General features: G+C 40.0%; 1 protein-coding gene across 4 annotated transcripts; it reads right to left on the bottom strand.

Annotated features, from left to right (window-relative positions):
- Window positions 1-533: 533 nt before the first annotated feature.
- Window positions 534-17,998, bottom strand: GOLGA7 (golgin A7). 4 transcript variants are annotated; one of them, XM_029936360.1, is made up of 6 exons: window positions 17,895-17,998; window positions 17,464-17,595; window positions 12,670-12,822; window positions 5,725-5,826; window positions 4,597-4,659; window positions 534-1,943 (listed from the first exon to the last, which is right to left on the bottom strand). In XM_029936360.1, the coding sequence occupies exons 2-5, from the start codon at window positions 17,572-17,574 to the stop codon at window positions 4,612-4,614; spliced, it is 414 nt and encodes a 137-aa protein (XP_029792220.1). In that variant the 5' UTR covers window positions 17,575-17,595; window positions 17,895-17,998; the 3' UTR covers window positions 534-1,943; window positions 4,597-4,611. The 4 variants fall into 4 exon arrangements, with proteins under 4 accessions (XP_029792220.1, XP_029792224.1, XP_029792218.1 ...); XM_029936364.1 differs by having other exon boundaries at window positions 4,597-4,664; window positions 17,844-17,895; XM_029936358.1 differs by having other exon boundaries at window positions 17,844-17,895.
- Between the last annotated feature and the right edge of the window lie 486 nt (window positions 17,999-18,484).

Genomic DNA, 18,484 nt, shown 5'->3' with positions numbered 1-18,484 from the left:
TACAAATGTACTTCATTTTTAAAAAGTCAGATGATCCGAGATATCTAATAATAACTGATTTCTTCCTGTTGAAACATCCTAATTGTTAAAATTTTTTTAATGTTTAATTTTGAGAGAGCCAGCAAGCAGGAGTAGGGGAGGGGGAGAGAGAGGTAGATCCAAAATCTGAAACAGGCTCCAGGCTCTGAGCTGTCAGCACAGAGCCCGATGCAGGGCTTGAACCTGTGAACTGTGGGATCTTGACCTGAGCCAAAGTCGGCCATTCAACCAACTGAGCCTCCCAGGTGCCCCGAAACATCCTAATCTTTTATTTCTTTAATCGAATACATTTTTTACTATTAGAGACTATTTCTTGGTGTTTATATATTTAGCTAAAATATCTGCCTCTTATGAGATAAAGCATATGAACTGAAAAGTGTGACAAATGTAAGGTATTTGAAAATTATCTACACAGATTCTAGCAGTATTGTCTCTCTGCCAAACTTAATACCATTATCACTTTACCAAATCACAACAAAATGACACAGAGACCATTTGTTTAAGAAAAGTTTTACTAATGTGTTATTATTTCAGCAAAGTTATTGCAACAGGTTTAAAAGGCAGACAGACACACTATTACAGGCTGTAAAGTAACAAAGGAATTTTATACAATTAAAATATTACACAGACGGATGGGATTTACTGAATAACTAACAGATCCATAAAAGAAACTAAATCTGAAAGATTAAATCCAGTATTAGCACCTACAGTATCTCTGAAAGTAAAACTTTAAACTGTTTCATTCTTTCCTAATATATTTCTTAACTTTCTTGCAAATCCAGTGCTCTCAAAACCCCAAAGATGAATGAAGGGCCTAGGAAACCTTAACACTAAGAACATATAGCCAGAAGAACTATAAACACGGACTTGGACTTGAGAGTTTTAGTTGGAATTCACTGAACTTACTGTACTTGAACCAATCCTAAGATTTCTGTGCACTGAATACTGTATATGAGGAAAGTCTATGAATCATAAGGTTTGCCAGTAGGGACAGTTAAAAATTAGCAATATATGGTATTATTCCTATCAAATTTTTTTCTCATAAGTTATATTTATAACAAAACTATAATTAAAATATTTATTATACTTGCTTATTACACATTCAGGGACACAGCAGGGACATTTATGTGTTTGATGGTTTAGCATCCACTTTATTGTGCTTACTTATTGTTGTAAGGAACACACAACACATACTGCATCTTCCCAACATTCAAGGTAACGCAAATATAAAATTCTCCAAAGAAAAATAACTGGAAATTGCATTAAATACTGTTTTAATTAAGAATAATTGCTATAATAAAACAAGTAACATACATTATTTTTCCAATGAATTTCAGCTGGAGAAACTGAACAGCAGAAATAGATCTTTAAGATTCTGGCCATGGCAAAACTGGTAGTTCTCTGAGATCTGAGAGACGCGTCAGCAAAGCCACAGACGCAGCCTACCTTTCACCCCAATCCTGGAGAAAAGCATTTTCTGACTTTGGGGGAAAGAAGTCTGAACACTGGCTGAGAGGGGACTCGCTGAAGTCTCACGCCACCTGGGAAGCTGGCCCCAGGAACGAGGGAACACCGTCCTGGCGGCAGGGAAGAAATCAACTTTGTGTTGGACTGACCAACGGCTTATTTTATTTACGGTTTTGAATAAAAAAAGTGAAATGCTTCATTGTGTTTTCTCAGAAACTAATCAAAAGATTACAGAGTCCTACACAATTTGGAGACACAAAGTGGATGCTGAGCGACTAGAGGTCACTCCAGGTGTGGAATTTTAGAAAGTTAGTCCTTGGAGTAAATGGCACCGTGGCTCTGGCAGCAGATACAAAGGAATGATGCTCTGGAGAGGAGGTAGGGGACACTCTGCGATCGGCCAGTGGATAGATGAGGGTCCCAGCTGGAGAAGGGATCTGTAGTTAGGAAAAGCAAAAGTATTAGAAAGGGATGCTAAGAATAACCTCTAAAACATCTCTCTCACACCAACTGATCAGAGCTCCTAGCAAGCACGCTCTGTTCTAATAGATGGATATACTTGGATCTGCACTAAATGAATAGGCAAGTTCATAGCTGAGCAGTCTAGAAATGCAAGCCCTGTATGTTTGTTTATCTATACACACACACACACACACATATATACTTTAAAAAGGATGATTCTGTTTATTTCTTTTGAGAGAGAGAGAGAAACCATGAATGGGAGACGGGCAAAGATTGAGGGTGAGAGAGAATCCCAAGCAGGTTCTGCACTGTCAGCACGGAGCCTGACACGGGGCTCGACCTCATGAACTGTGAGATCACGACCAGCCGAAACCAAGAGCCAGAAACATAACCGATTGAGCCACTCAGGTGCTCTGAGCCCTGTATATTTCAATCTCTGACTAATCATGTCACAAAAGGTAGTGCAGCACAGGGTGAAGTGGTGAATTTGGGTCCAAGCTGCCTCGGCAGCCACCAACTAGTTTTACCCTCAGCCAAGTGAGTAACTTATGTTCTCTGTGCCCGAGTTTCTTCATCTGAAAAATTGTAGTGTTGTTGTGATGCTTAATATTAAGCATTTAGAATATGCAGGCACATAATAAGCACCAACAAAAGTTAGCTATTTTTATCATAACTAATTTATTGTGACAGAATGACACATTCTAATTTTTTAAACAAAGAAGATAATCCAAAAAGAAAAATACCATCAGTCTTTAATAAAGATATTTTAAGTTTTTTTTTTTTAAATAAAGGCCATCTCCGTGATTTGTATTTTTGTTGTTGTTAAATCATTAGCTCTCATATAATACTTCAACCGGCTGAAACCTTAGAGACTTAAGGAAAATGGCAGAATGGAACTTACTACTCTTACAGTTTCTCCCCCTCGCCCAAGACCTCAGCCCACACTATATCCTGGGCCTGAGGAGCACACAGCTCTAAAAACTAAACAGAACAAAAATATTTGCATTCATGAAACTACCCAGAAGTTCCTAAAGTAAATCTTTCCCATTCAAAATTTCACAGTTGCCTAACTATTGATAGATTAGTCTCTGGTGTGTAATTGCTCAAAACCCCATACCACCTCAGAAAGACATTATATTTAGCAATAATAGCTGCAAAATGAGTCATGACAAATGGGTTGTGCCAAGTCAACACAGCTGCAATTGATAAAATAAACTTATTCCAATGGCATGTAACAAAAACCATACTTTAAGGTTCCCGGTTGCTCAAATGAGAAATATCAGTTTGGAAATTGTACACAAGAAGTATATGAACAAGTAACACTGAGGGTTCATAAAACAAGTGTTTATTTCTTCTTAAAGAAATAAAACACAGGGTAGACAATGTCATTACTTGGATTTTTTGGCTTTCAAAGTCAAAGAATTTAGGTGACAATTTCACTAGTGCTAATAGGCGGCAGCTTTGGAATGCTGGCTGGTTTATAGGATTTGATAAATTGTACAGGGGCAGACAAAATGTAGTTTTAAAGAAAGTCTTGAAAAAGAAAAGGGGAGGATAAACAATAATCTGATGGACGCTTCCCTTTCCCCAGGTTTCTGCTGCTGCAAGTACTTATACGAAGTATGGTGTAAAAAACAGTTTTACGGTCAGTCAGGTTTGGGTTCATATCCAAAAACATGTTAAACTGTATAATTTTGAGAACACCATTTAGTCTATTTGTACCTTGGTTTGCTCCTCTGTGGAATGTAGGGAATACTTTGCAGAATTCTTATAAGAACGAAAAGTACCATTCGTGTAATACCTGGCACAGAGCAGGTGCTCTCAAGACGGGAGTTATTATTGCTATTGCCCTGGGAAGGAAGGGCATGTTTGCTTTGGGAGGATCTGTTTCTGCAATGCCTGTTAGTGACAGACGCCTACAAACAGTCAATTAGGAAAATACGGTAGCAGAGCACTCTCTGTAGAAAGCGTGCACAACTGAAATCAGCAGAAACCGTGAAGTATGATTTCCTGTTACTTAGAAGGCTGTGCTCATGTACTTTGGCTTCCACATGATTTGCTTACAGACTCCTATCAGTATTCACTAATGTATTTCTCACATATTCAAAGTCATTATTTGGATATATAAGAACATAAATAGTCTAAACAAAAGAATTACATTACCCACTAGGGTTATGGTTTCTTCCGCAGGGCAATGAAGCCACTTAAATAAATGAAATATTCAGAATCTCCCCCTCTACTCTGAAATGTTTCTTTGGTTATTAAAGCCATTCATCATACAGGCAGGGCAATCGCTGAAATGATTTTTATATGCAAAATCCAACTATTTACATGTGTAAGATTGCTTTGAAATATTAAAACAAGACCCCCCCCCCGCCCCCAAAAACATGCCTTAAAACAAAGTAACAAAACCAGTCTGAAAATAGTATGGGGGGCGGGAGTAGGGAAGGGAATCAGGATCAAATTCTAGATCCCCAAACAGAATTTGGGTTAAATACAGATTTTAAGTATCAAGGTAATACAGGGAATATGCCATTATCTAAAGATTTATTTGCCATGCAGGAAAGAAAATTCACGCATGCTACAAATTATAAACACTACATACAGGTCATATAATGTTATTTTTACCTTTAATTGTATGGTTTATCTCCCACTGCTCATGCCTCTGTCTTCATAAATGGTGATTTCAATCTGAACAGCATGGCTGTTAAGAAAACACACTGTAGAATGGAACACAGAAGACAGGACCACGGCAAGATGCTGTGTATGGTCTGTGCAGACTTTGCTTCCAATTCACTTTGCTCCTTTTTAAATTATTAAGAATTTCTCCTCCCTAAGTTAAACATGACACTTTCTCCATCTTGCCGAAAACTTTAAGAAATGTAGTTGCCTGCAGTACTCCACGTGTCCTCCCTCTCAAACACGGATTATTTTTTGTGAAAAACATTTTTTTTTTCCTGAAAAAAGATGCTATATTATAGAAGTTAGGGAGTTCTCGGTTGAGAATTGAAGGAGGTAATGAATTCAGGGGTTCAAAATGCCCTGAAATTATTTGCTAACTTTTTCCTGGGAGAGGGTTCATGACCTCTAAAAGTTTAAGAACCACTGCTACAGAGTATAATAAAACTGCTGAAGTTATTATCAGCTGGAAGGCCTGGGACTATCTGACCTTGGTTTAAAAAAAATTTTTATTTTACTCATTACTCCAGTTATCAAGCTAAATTAGTTTTTTTTTGAATTTTATTTACCAAATTCATTTAGTGAGTTTCAAAGCTTACTGCCTCTAAAAATACGCACAGTATGTCAAAGGTAATGAAATTATACATCTGGCAGCTGTAACTGATTTCAACTAGTCAGATGAACCCATGGAGCTGCAATTCATTTGGATGACAAGTCTCACCACACATTGTGAGTCTGTGCATTTCAAAGAGGCTTTAGGTTCAGAGTTTCTGCAGCTGAAATGCATTACTCATACCACCTCCATTATTACTACAAGATGCCCTCAGAACCACCAAGAAAGATGGTAAGCGGAACGTTAAACACTCCAGAGGCTTGCACAAGTGCAGATGAAGCAGACTTGCTTTAAGAAAACTGTTGGAGACAGGAGGCTTACGGTAGGAGTGCGATTCCCACAGAAGATTCCTCCGGCAGATACACGAGAAGGGAGTTAAATTCTCTCTAGTCAATGCCAAACAGTACTGTCAAAATATTCTTTTTATAGATTTTTAGACCTTATGATCTGGACTAAAAAGATACAACTCGGAGTCCTCTCTCAATGGGATCTGTCAGGAGGAGGCCTTGCGGAGCATATATCTTCTCATTCTGCTCCTGAATGTATTTGGACACTTTCTTCAGAACCTGACAGAAAAGAAACACCACAGCTTTTTATAAACGTCATCAGATCAGCAGCCGGATCTCCAAATACTCAGGCAGTGGAATTTGTTTTCAAAACAAGAACAGATATTCACACGGAGGGATACAGCTCTGAGTATGTGGCACACACTGCACAGACATGCGGCACAGTTGGGAGGGCTCTGCCGCCCACAAGCATCTTCAATACCGTGTACACGCGAATGCACACGGAAGCATGGGTGCAGCCCCTCCTCCTTACCTCCTGTCATCTCAATCCCGGGTACAGGAAAAGTAGATGATCACATACAAAAACGTTAGTTGTGCCCTTCCCTTTTCCACTCATAAAGTGCTGTAAATGGGATACCTGTTAATATCCAGGGTAGTTCCCGGCCTGCCTTTCTTTCCCTTTAACACTTAAGAACTGCTGTTTCTCTTGTTTGTATGCTTTTGTCAATTTTAATTAATGATACAAAGTTGGCCCATAACAAAAGATAGCCCTGTTAGTTTAAAACCAAAAAGTTTATTTCCTTTGTAAAGCACATGACTGTTAGCAGCTCTGGAGTTCCTGATCAAGTGTCTTCTATCATTTCCATGTCTGCATATAGTGCTGCTCTGTAGTTTGCTCTTGGGTCCTCGATGGGAACTTCAATTTATAAGTTTAGCATTAAGGTTGTAAAAGTCAAAGCAAATGCAGACAAAAACCAGATAGGATACAAAGGAACTTCTGGAAATTGCCAAATCTCCAGCTTTAATAAGGGCAATTTTGAGACAGATAAGCCAGGAGAAAATAAATCTTAAGAGTTATATATAAAATCAAAGAGTTACATGTTTTATTTCAGATTCAAAGTCATCATAACCCTCTTTGGCTCTAATATTCAAAAAGGCTTTGATCCAGTTCTTTAATTACTCTACCTCTTCTTAAATTCATACTACCAGCATACAATAAAGTCATAGATAAACACAAAGGGGAAAAAGAACTGTATTAAAATAAAGTTGGAAATTAAGTAACAATTTAAGTGTGGATCTACAATGTACCAGGGCAAACTAACAAAATTGGGACATTACAATTTAGGTGCTTTAGTATAAATTGATTTAGAATTTAAAACACTGGGTAGTCTGTATAGTGAAATCTCTTATTGAAGGAAAATAAAATTTAAATGAATTCATTCAAGTTACATCTTTGGGAATACTACAATCTCATGTTCTAAAGGAGCATATCATTAAAAGAGCAATCTGCAGCGTTAAGCAGTGACTTACGAATACCCCCGCCTCTAGGGCGGCTGGGGGGCTCAGTCAGTTAAGCATCTGACTTCGGCTCAGGTCATGATCTTGTGGTTTGAGCCTCGAGTTGGGCTCTGCTGGCAGTTCAGAGCCTAGAGCCTACTTTGCATTGTTTTCTCTTCTCTCTGCCCCTCCCCCACTCATGCTCTGTCTCTCTCAAAAAATGAACACACACAAAAAAACTTAAAACACTACCACTTCTAAAGAAAAAATTTTTTTCACTTGAATATCTGAAGTATTAAAAATATTCTATTTTCAACTCTTAAAGAACTTGAGTGATGCTTGGTCTTTAAGGGCACAAAAGAAATCCTAGGTACTATCTATCAGTTTGTCCATCATGCTAAAATAACAAATAGAAGGAGCCCACAAAGGTGCCCAACTCACGACTCTCAGTCTTCTCTCCAATTTCTTTCCCAGCTCATCTGACAGAACTGGAGATTGGAGGGTCACCGAACCCTCACTCCAGTCCCTTTCCACTTTGGGGTTAGACAGTCAGAAAAGTGCCTGCATGGCTGGTTTCAAAGGAAGGATTTCCTCAGAACGGCTTTCCTCTCTCACTCCTTGGTCACAGGTTAGGGACAAAGAAATAGCATGCCTTTATTTGATTCAAGCATAACTTTGTTGTGCAAAGTTTTTACTTAACTTTAATGACAATCATGTGCACTTAGGTATCTGGTAGGAAACAAAACATTGTTTCCTTTTTGCATAAGCTCTAAATCCTCTTACACTGCTCTGGGGAAGGCAGGCGAGCCTTAGTCTCTTGGGCAACAAGAAAGTGGTAACATACTGCATCTCAGGCGGGACAAAGCAGCATGCTCACTCCCAGGAAACTTTATGTTGACACTTCGCTCACAGTCTATTATTTTTGGTAAATCAATGTCAAAACAAAGTAGAATATTGAACAAAATTATCTGTTATCCTCAAACCCTCCACAAAACCTCAATCTGTATAATATTTACAAAGCTAAACATAATCAAACCTCAGTAAAGATTATCCTCCTTGAGAATATTAAACTGGAGAAAGCCTCAAGAAGAAATACAGACCTTTAAGAAAAAATATCCTAAGCAAGGCTAAGCAAGAACCGCAGGATTTGTTCCTTGTGCAGATTACGGCACATAAGCAGAGGGGATGTTACGAACAAGGCAGACAGCTATGCGGGGAGAAGCTTCTCCAAGCCCGTTTGTTACCCAATCATAACGGGCAGCAACAACAGAGAAATAACACTGCAGTCTTTATCTTCATTTTAAATCAATAAACAGCACATCACAGGAGGAAAAAGCACGATTGTTCTAGTGAGTTTTAAAGGGCTTATTTGCAATTTCAAAAAATTTAACCCACATGACAAGTATAAACATTCTTACATTTGGCTTGCTGTTTGTAGATTAAGAATTTTGGTTTTTAAAACATTACAGACTAAATGACTCAATCCTGTCCTTTCATAAAGTAGAAAATAACAGCACAGAAATTCCTAAAGGACAAACCGGAGGGAGGGAGAAGGTAGCTGTTCTTACACTTTTATCATTTTATCAAAACTACAAATATACACTTAAAACTTTTCTTTTGAAAGTATAAATACATTATATCTTAGGACCATTCCAGCTGTTCACTTTGCATGATTTAGTTATTCAGGTCCAGTAAAACCACCTACTTAAAACACATGGCCACACCTTAAATTTTGGTTTCTTGACTAATTTTATTTGGTCTTTACCTGCTTTATAAGACCCCACAAAAAAGAAACTTTGATTAGACTTATAAAGTAGTACCATCTATATTGCCTATAAACCCAAGTGAAAACGTATACTAGGATCAATTTCCACAGTATTTCTGAAACTGAGAACTGCTTTTCAAGATTAATAATCAAAGGGATATATATTTTTTATTTTAATTTATTTTTAGTAGGCTCTGCACCCAATGTGGGGCTTGAACTCATAATCCTGAGATCAAGAGTTGCATGCTCTACCAACTGAGCCAGGCAGGTGCCCCTATAGTCAAAGGGATTTTAATTAAAAGCTGCTAAATGTTTTAGCAGCTAAACAAGCCAACAGCTGCTAAAAAAGATTACTTATATTCGAATAAAGATTGTATGAGTTCACAAGTGCCTGATTAAAACCTGTATGTGTGTGTGTGTGTGTATATATGTAAACACTTAAGTTAGTGTATGTGTATATATGTATATACACTAAATTTTTATTTATTTTAAAATTATGTATTTTTATAATAATACCTCTATTTTTATTTTATTTTAGAGTAAGAGAGAGAGAGAGACCATGTGCACACACTCATGCAAGGGAGAGGGCCAGAGAGCAGGGGGGAGAGATGGGGGCAGCGAGAGAGTGAGTGAGTGAGAATGAGAGAATCTTAAGCAGACTCCACGTTCAGTGAGGAGCTCAATGTGGGGCTCGATCCCATGACCCTGGGATCATGACCTGAGTCTAAATCCAGAGTCAGATGCTTAACCAACTGAACTACCCAGGTGCTGCTCAAAGATTTTATTTTTAAGTAATCTCCACACTCAATGTGGGGCTTGAACTCATAGCCCCAAGATCAAGAGTCATTCACTCTACTGACTGAGCCAGCCAGGTGCCTCTTAAAATTATCTCAAGAAAACACTATTGGGGCACATGGATGGTTCAGTTGGTTAAATGTCTGACTTAGGCTCAGGTCACGATCTCACGGTTTGGGGGTTTGAGCCCTGTGTCAGGCTCTGTGCTGACAGTTCAGATCCTGGAGCCTGCTTCAGATTCTGTGTCTTCCCCTCTCTCTGCCCCTTCCCCGCTCATGCTTGGTCTGTCTCTCTCTCTCTCAAAAATAAACATTAAAATAATTTAAAAAAAGAAAACACTATTATTAAACATCTACCATATGTGAGGAAATATATTAATTCTAATACCCATTTTACAGTTGAGAGAATTCAGATTAATTTGTCCATGATCCTATAATTAGTGAATGACTTGGCTGGAACCCAATTACCCATTTCTTTTTTACAACTGACATTAGAAGGAGGTTTCTGGATCTATTTCAGCAAATGCACATGGATAAATAAAAGCTAATTGAAATCTTATCAACAAATGTAAAAGCTATAGTGAAATGACAACCCCACTAGCCATGAACAAAATATTCTGGAGGATGGAATTCTACCTTAAATTGGCAATATTACATACTTCTTTAAATGACCATCCCCGATTGACCTAGTTTCTATCCATATGAATTCAGCCTTACCCTCCCGTCCTACATCCAGCTTCTCATTGAATCTTGGTTCAACTATCAACATATTCCTTGAATTTGTTCACTTCCCTCTGTCTCTACTGCTCTGTTCTCCATCCAAGCTATCATTATCTCTTGTCTGGATTTCTATGGAGCATTGTACCTGGTTTCCCTACTTCCACTTTTATATCTTTTTTCCCCTTCAGCTCAAAGAAACTGCTTTAAAATGAAAATCTGATACCACTCCCACGCCTAAGACCTTTGAGTACCTTTCCCTCTGCACTGAAAATAAAGTCCAAACATCCTTCCACGGACTGCATGCTCCTACATGACACAGTTTCCTTACCTCTCCAAATTCACCTGTAGCCCCTTTCTTCCACACTGGCCTTCATACAATTCTCAGGACCTAACATGTTCACTGGGCCTTTGTATTTACCCATGTCTGCCTGAATGGTCCCACAACTTGTATCCTTCACTTAGCAGCTTAAGTGTTACCACTTTGTGGCCTTTTCTGACCATACAGTCTACATTAGGTCTCTCCTATTATTTTCTATCACAGGGAAGTTTGTTTTCTTTAAGACATTTATTGTCATTTATAATTTAGTTGGTTTTGTTTCCTTAACATCAGTTGTTACCACTAAATCATAAATACTACTAGATCAGTAATCATGTTTGTCCTATTCTGTTATATCCCCTGAGCATTGTTGAACACATAGTAGGCTTTCAATAAATAATTTATCAAATGAATGAAACCCTTGTCCCTTTACTCAGCAAATGTACTATCAAAGAGAAGCTGCTAAGACAGAACACAGACTGAAAGCTGATACTGATCCTTTATAACTTCTGATTTTGAATATTAAACAGGAATGACAGTTAGCTGCTGCTCTGCATAATATGGAGACAAATATAACTACTAATTTGGTTATTTAAATACACCCTTTTTAGTAACACTAACACGATTCATGTCAGGATGCTAATGAATATGGCAGCATCTCTGGCCAGTAATTCACAAAATCATTTAGGTGCAACTCTCTGCTTTCTACTACACAGAGTGCAAGACAACCACGGGGTCAGTTCTGTCGGGTGGGGGATAGTATTGATACCCATAGAGCTTTTCAGTCGCTATACATGCTCAAAATTAAATGATGTATTAGGGGTTTACTCTGATTGACATAAATTTGCTCAACACACATTCAATGAGTGCCTAATGCGCCCAGGGCATGGTGTTAGGCATGAAGAGGGACACAAAACAGTTAAGGCATTGTCCTTGATCTCAAGAAAAATGAATACTTGAAGGGCAAATAAGAAAGCAAACTGCTACATTCTCAAGCCAAAGAGGTAAGTGCCAGGTAAAGAGACATAAATAAAATGTAGGGATACACGGGAGAGAAAGATACCATTAGAAGAGTAAGGCAAAGTTAGAGGACAGAGGGACCTGGGGGCTGGCAAGACTCAAACATGGGGAGAGTGGCCTTACAGGTGAAGGAACTTGGAGGGTACGCTTGGTGCCCAGCAGGGGAGCATGTTTGGTCAAAAGATACAGTGGGAAAGGGCAGGAGACAGAGCTGGAAAGGGAGGCCTGAGGTCAGCTGGAGAAAGGGCTTCAACTTTACTCACTGGCAATAAATGGGAAGCCAGGAGAGGCCTCTGACTTGATAGCAGTGCTAGAGGAAGGAACGCAGTGTCTCATGAAGGCAGTGGCAGATGGTTTAAATAAGTGAAAGAATGGAAGAAATGAAACTCGTCAGACTATTTCAACAGTCTAAGAGGTAATACGGGCACACACTAGAACAGGGGCAGAGGAAGTCATGAAAAGTTAATGAATGGGAAAATGGCAGATATTTCAGTCTTTGACAACTGATACATTTCCCCTCTTCTTCATCCCCCACACCTAAGGACGGTACTGAAAAAGGCAGGATGCTATGAAACAAAATGAGGAGGCATGAGGTTTGACTTTTGGAGATCTAGATTGAGAAGCTGGCACCTCTGCGTCTAGCCGGCAGTTAGAAAGAGAAGAACTCAAGGCAGATAAGACTGAAGACAGAGACTTGGAGAAAAAAGTAAAAGGAGTCTCAGAAAGCTGGATAGGATGAGAATATAGATCTTCTACACCTTCTTAAGTGTCAGCCAATTTGAACATTGGTATGTCAACTCCACGTCGACAGATCAATTTTGATCTGTTTCTAAAAGACTCAATCTCTACTATGTGCTCTCTACACAGGAGCAACAAGAGAATTTGAATTATTATTATTATAAATGCCCCTTTATATTTTATGTCAACTATCACCAGGTAAATACAAATATATCATCAATTCACCTTTTCCATGATTTTAAGCGATTTTGTGAAAACAAAGGTAGGCTCACCTTCTCATAATGAGTTTCCATGCATAAGAAGATGGTGTAGGCGGTTAAGCAAGCCAAACAGCCTTCAAGATATGATTGGCCCCCAAGCTTCTCTGCTTCTGCATAAAGGTTATTTAGAGTTCGAACTGTTTCTTCAAACTGCTGTCTATCGATCTGTATGGAAAAAAGAATTTAAGGGTAAGTTTTGGAAAAAAACATCAACCCCTCACGAATGCCTGCTATCACTAACTGACTCTACTGTTTTGTCAACATTCTTATCTAATAGTTGGCAAACCTTCCAGATGATTAAATCAGGACCTATGTTACTGAAACTGCTTAGTTTTCTTTAAATCTTATCCCTCTTATGGACACTGGTTATCTTCAAGCCTCGGTATGGTGTCTATTCTTTATACGGAATTTCAAGTAACCTAATAAAATTATACAGTCCTTGCATCTTCCATTCACTTATATTCACATTTACTGAGTGCCTATCATAAGATGTTAGGACAGGCTGAAGAGGAAGAGGAGTAAGACACTGTCCTCCAGAAGTTGACAAGTCATGTGAGTAGAACAGGCATGTAAACATAAAAACAGACTAACTGACAAAGTACTATAGTGGATGCATATATAAAATACGGCAGGGGCACAAAAGGAGAGATGTTCTCTTATCTGGAAAGGACAGGTCATCTTATTATTTTTTTAAGTTTTTTATGTAAACTCCAGTTAGTTGACATACACTGTAATATTAGTTTCTGGTGTACAATGTAGTGGGTCAACCTTCCATACATCACCTGATGCTCATTACATGTGCCCTCCCTAATCACCATCGCCTATAACAAGTAACCATCAGTTTGTTCTCTAAGGTTAAGAGTCTGTTTCTTGGTTGGCCTCTCTAAGAGCAGGTAATCTTAAACTAAGTCCCTAAACACTGGAATTTACCAAAAGGTCACACTGAACAAGTCAAAATCTCAAACTATCACAAAATTCTTCACATCAAGTCATTCCTACTAGCCTTCTATTCAACGACACTATTATCTCACATTTACACTAATACTACCATTGTCATCCATTTTCACTCTAATCATCTGCTTTCACTTTCTTCTAATAGGACTTGTAGATTTCACATCTCAGTGCCCGGAGATTTTCATCCCATTAGTATTTCATGCGACACCATCTTCTTGTCAACAAAGGACAACTTATCTGTCTTTACTGAGGGCCCCCTCTCACACAACTCCCTTATTCCTGAAACAAGCAGAGTAACTCCTTACATACGAATTCTCTCCATTATGAAGTCTATACATATAGACTCAGAATAAAATCAAAGGGCTTCAACATATAGTTTGAGACAAAACAGTCCCAGCAACATAATTTTTAAAAATGTAAAACAATTTATGGTGATCACCCCTAAGCTATTAAAACCTTTTATATCAGAGGCAGTTGAAATCACTGTGTCCTGCACAAGGAAAAACTATGAGGATGCAGTGAGCCAACGGCATGAAAAACTTTAAGGTGAGCTCTAAAGTGGTGGTGGCTCTCGGGTTTTTCAGGAGGAACTACTATTAATTTCCTAAATATTAAGAGTTTCCGAAAAGGGCTAGGTGGGTAGAGATGGTGCTGGAAGCTGCCACTTGAAGAATGGTCATTTGGAGAACTGATGTCAGAGTTCTCATTCCCTGAAAACAGACTCTCATCACACCACAAATATTTGTCACACATTGTTATCTTTACCTAATTATGCCTAAGATAACACCTTCAGTTTGTCACATCAGCAAATCCACAAAAGTGTAAATAATTTCAAACACTCACGATTTACCTAAAATGTTATGACCTGATAAGGAAGGTTCTGTGAATGATTTACATTTCTTTGGTTTTGTGATTCAAAACCATGGGATCCAACCCAGAAACAACTTTCAGGATCAGAATTACTGATCATACCAGAAACATGAAATCTTAAAAAAGCTATTCCAAGATAGTAACGCTTTATAGGATGGAAGCAAATCCTAGATTAAAGAAAAAAAAAAGGTGAAGGATTTTTTAAAAGGTTAAAAAAGAAATTTAAAAAGTCAAGAATTTCTTTGAAAGATTATTAAAAAAAGAAAAGCAGAAAAAAGGTAAAAAGCCTGTTAGGCAGCAGTAAAGGCAAAGGACCTAACATAGGAGGGTTCAAGAGAACAAATGTGGGCATTTTTCTTTCACTCCCTTCCCTATGAGGAACACCTGTCAGTGTTCTCCCCTAGGTGCTGGAAGACTGCTAGAGCAGCGATAAAAAAATTGGGAGATTTGTGAAGTGGGAGCCAAATACGAATTTGGACTAACAGACACTGAAAATCAGAATGGAAATAGGAATCAGACTCATTTTCCCAGAAATGTTGTTTCTTGTTGAATGATGTGGTAGAAAGCATGGGGCTGAAGCTTAAAGTGATCACAAGTCAAAGGTAATTTCTACGAACCAGATGCAGACATACAGTTTTGAAGGTATGGAGGGGAACAGATGCTTCAATTATAGTTCACATATTTCTCTCTTACCCAGACCAAGGGTGCCTAGATGTCTGTATATTGGCTAAAATGAGAATAAAGCTTTCTTTAAGAACTGTCCTGGCAACAAAGTACTTAAGCATCAAAGTATTACATTCTAACAGGCAATAGAAAAAGTAAACTTGTTAACAGGCAGAATTTGCCCTTGCTCTCAGATTAAAGGGTACAAATGAGTATGTGTGTGTGTACGTGTGTTTAATGCTTTAAAGTAAAACATTTGTATATTAGTTTCTTCCTCTATTAAATTGCCAAGTGTGATGTTCTCACAAAAGGAAAATTAGCTCTAGTGGCAGAGCAATCAGTACAATTCCTAGGGTAAGTAGTAGAGAAACAAAGACAGAAACCTTCCAATTTTCCAACACACAAAGCAAGGAAAATTTAAACCTGTAATTTAAATTTGATTTCAACACATTAAAAGAAAAGTCAAAGCTCTCCCAAGCAGTTTAAAGCATAAACTAGTGTTTTAACTCAAACATTTAAAAAGAAAAAGGAAAAAAAAAAAACCCTGAAAGACACAATTGAACAGCACCAAATAACACTCCGTGTAGTACTCAGAGTCACAAGCAGTTCTGGTCTATAATCTGAAGTCAAAGAAGTAAAAAGGACTCCAGAATTTAGAAACATCAATTTCCTGTAAGAATCAGTAGAGTACTGTGACTAAATTGTGTTTCTGTATTCAGACTATAAAATAAAGGCTCTACCAAACAGAGTAGAAGGCTAATGTCTGATTCTACAGACATGATTTGGCTCAGTTATGAGTTGGATGTTTGACTTTAAAACCTTTCAACAAAGAAATCTTGTAACATCCAAGTAAGTATATAGTTTACACTCTGATTTGAAAGTACATAAATAGTGTAAGTCGGAGTTTCCATAAGAGGCTTACAAATAAAACACCTGATCCATTTCATACAAGCCCTAACACATAAAACATGTTAACTGTGATGTTAAATTATTTAAAAAAAAAATCCGGTAGCTCTAGCCAGCAGGCATCTTGCTCAGCTTCTACCTCTTCAAACCACAGTGGAAATGTCCAGCCAGTGTCAAGCTGAGTTAACTCATAACATCGAGACAATAAACTGTAGCATTTGTATGGCATTTCACAGACAAGCTAACCTACAAACCTTTCTTTGAAAAGCGTATCTTTGAAAAGCATTTGCATTTAAAGAAACATACTTGGGCCACTGACTTGACCAGTGTTGAAGGACACTATAATTGATATACATTGATTTTCCAAACTTGGCAATCAGGTAGAGCAACGTACCTGGTTACAAGCTGACTTTAAAGGACTGCCACACATTTATCTAGCACAGACTCATCTACACCCACTCGTCCCATGACCAGTATTTCTTACTCCCACACCCACAGCACACCTCATCACCTCAGTCCCTCACTTCCCAATCAAGAAGAGAGCACAAAACCTGTTCCCATCTTCCCAGAAACTGGTCTCTGAAAAGGAAACCCAATGGAAGGTAACACGGCTCAAGACCACAAAATCTCTCTTGGGGTGGGTGAGCACATGCCGGCCCAAGAAAACACATACTCACCTAAGCTCACTTCATTGTTTTTCTAACTCGGAAGAAGGAGGAAACGGCGCATTCTTCCATTTCTGTATACAGAGTTGCCTAAGGAACCTATATCCTGAGAACAGTTTTGATAGGCAAGCCCACACAACAAGGTGGCTCCCAGCGATCATAACTGGGAACAAGTTTACAGCCTTAGTCTGAGATATTTCCCTGTTCAGGCCGATCGAATGCTCTACGTTTTTCAGGTTCCAAGAAAGCTTGTCTGTACTGCCTGGCACAACACTTAATAAACGCTTTCTGCTGAGCAGTGAGACTAGCACAGTGGCCACAAACGCCAGTCACAAGAATAATAATGATTATTCTTGCGTGGCAAAGTAGGAGGACACAGCTAAAACATGCTGAGTTAGGTGGCTTGGAACCTCAGGAATTAGTTCCTCATCACTGTTGTCAATAACCCGGGGTGGAGGTGTGGGCACGGCCGGGGAAGAAGACGGCTGGCTGGTACAGATGCCCGGCTCCCGGCATCACCGAGTCCTAAAAGATCATCACACTCGGGGGCTTGGCCTTATTCGTCCTCCTCCAAACACCACTTCTTGCTTAGTGGCCCTCTTTTGACCAAGGCTCCTTCCTTGCCTGCCCCTCCTGAGAGCCGCGAGGCAGGCATCCAGCGGGCCTGGTGTCGGCCCCATACTGTCTCCCGTCCCCGAAGAGTCCCCTCCCTCGCCCCAGAGCAGGTGTGGGGAGCCAGTCTGCGTACCCGGTTCTCCAGCTCCGCGGGGAACTTGGTCTGGAACTGGCAGCGTGTGCCACTGCTGTAGTCTCGCTGAATGAATACCTTCCCGGACACCGGCGCCTGCTGCGGCCTCATGGCGAGGACAGAACGGGCGCGCTGCGGGTTCGGGGAAACACCAACCACGGGTCAGATCCCCGGCCTGGACTAAAGACTCCAGCCCGCCAGCCCCCAGCCCCCCTCTCCTTCCCACGGGCCAAAGCAGCCCAAGGCCTCCTCCGCCCCACTCCCCTTCACCCATGCTGTCACCGCGGGCCTTCAGCTACAGCCCCGGCCCCGGCCCCGGCCCCGGCCCCGGCCCAGGACCCGCGCCCCCAACAGCCCGGTTCGGCCCGGGAAACACGAACCCGCCTCCTCTGCCCTCCAGCTGCAGTCGCACCGCCTACGCCGTCACTTACGTCTTGCCGCAAAAGGCCTCTTTCCCCGCCCCTCAGTTCGGCGTCTTTCCTCGAGGCGAGGACCCACCCTCTCCTCGGCCGTAAAGCGACGCTAGTGAGGCTGCGCGCTGCGGCGTGGAGGCGCGCGCAGCGGGCGGGGCCCAGGCCGACTCCGCCTACCGCCCCGCCCGGAGGAGTCAATAAGGAAAAGGCTAGGCCGGGCTGGATAAGGGAGAACTTTGGAGGGTGGATTCTGCTGGTGATTGCCTACGTCTAAGACTCGGGATTTCCCCATTGTGTCATATCCGAGTCATATTGTGTAATTTCCCTATTGATCGTCTAGTTAGTTTTTGATCACTGATGTAAGGCATTATTTCCAGTCGTGATTGGCTGTCCTAGCTTACGCATGGGACACCATCCAACTCTATACAAAATAAACTGCTCACACAAATTTGTAAATAGAAAGAAGAAGCCTGGGGATTCTTCTGGCAAAGGGACAGAAGGAAAAGAGGACAAAGAACGTGCTTGAGCTTTGTTATAGAGCATACTTCCTCCAATTCTTTGAGGTGTTACTGTACCTCCTACCCCAAGATGTTCATTCAGCACCCTAG

Source organism: Suricata suricatta, chromosome 1 (assembly GCF_006229205.1).
Source record: "Suricata suricatta isolate VVHF042 chromosome 1, meerkat_22Aug2017_6uvM2_HiC, whole genome shotgun sequence".
Classification (NCBI taxonomy): domain Eukaryota; kingdom Metazoa; phylum Chordata; class Mammalia; order Carnivora; family Herpestidae; genus Suricata; species Suricata suricatta.
The sequence above is the reverse complement of the archived record's forward strand: the minus strand, read 5'-3'. Positions and strand labels throughout refer to the sequence as shown.

Excerpts from the sequence above, each read along its gene's own strand:
- GOLGA7 (XM_029936360.1), bottom strand. The coding sequence starts at position 17,574 with ATGAGGCCGCAGCAGGCGCCGGTGTCCGGGAAGGTATTCATTCAGCGA. Across the intron at positions 12,823-17,463 it reads CCGCGGAGCTGGAGAACCGG|ATCGATAGACAGCAGTTTGA; the intron begins GTACGCAGACTG and ends TTTTCCATACAG. Across the intron at positions 4,660-5,724 it reads TTGAGAGAGGACTCCGAGTT|ATTGAAATCACCATTTATGA; the intron begins GTATCTTTTTAG and ends CATGCTGTTCAG.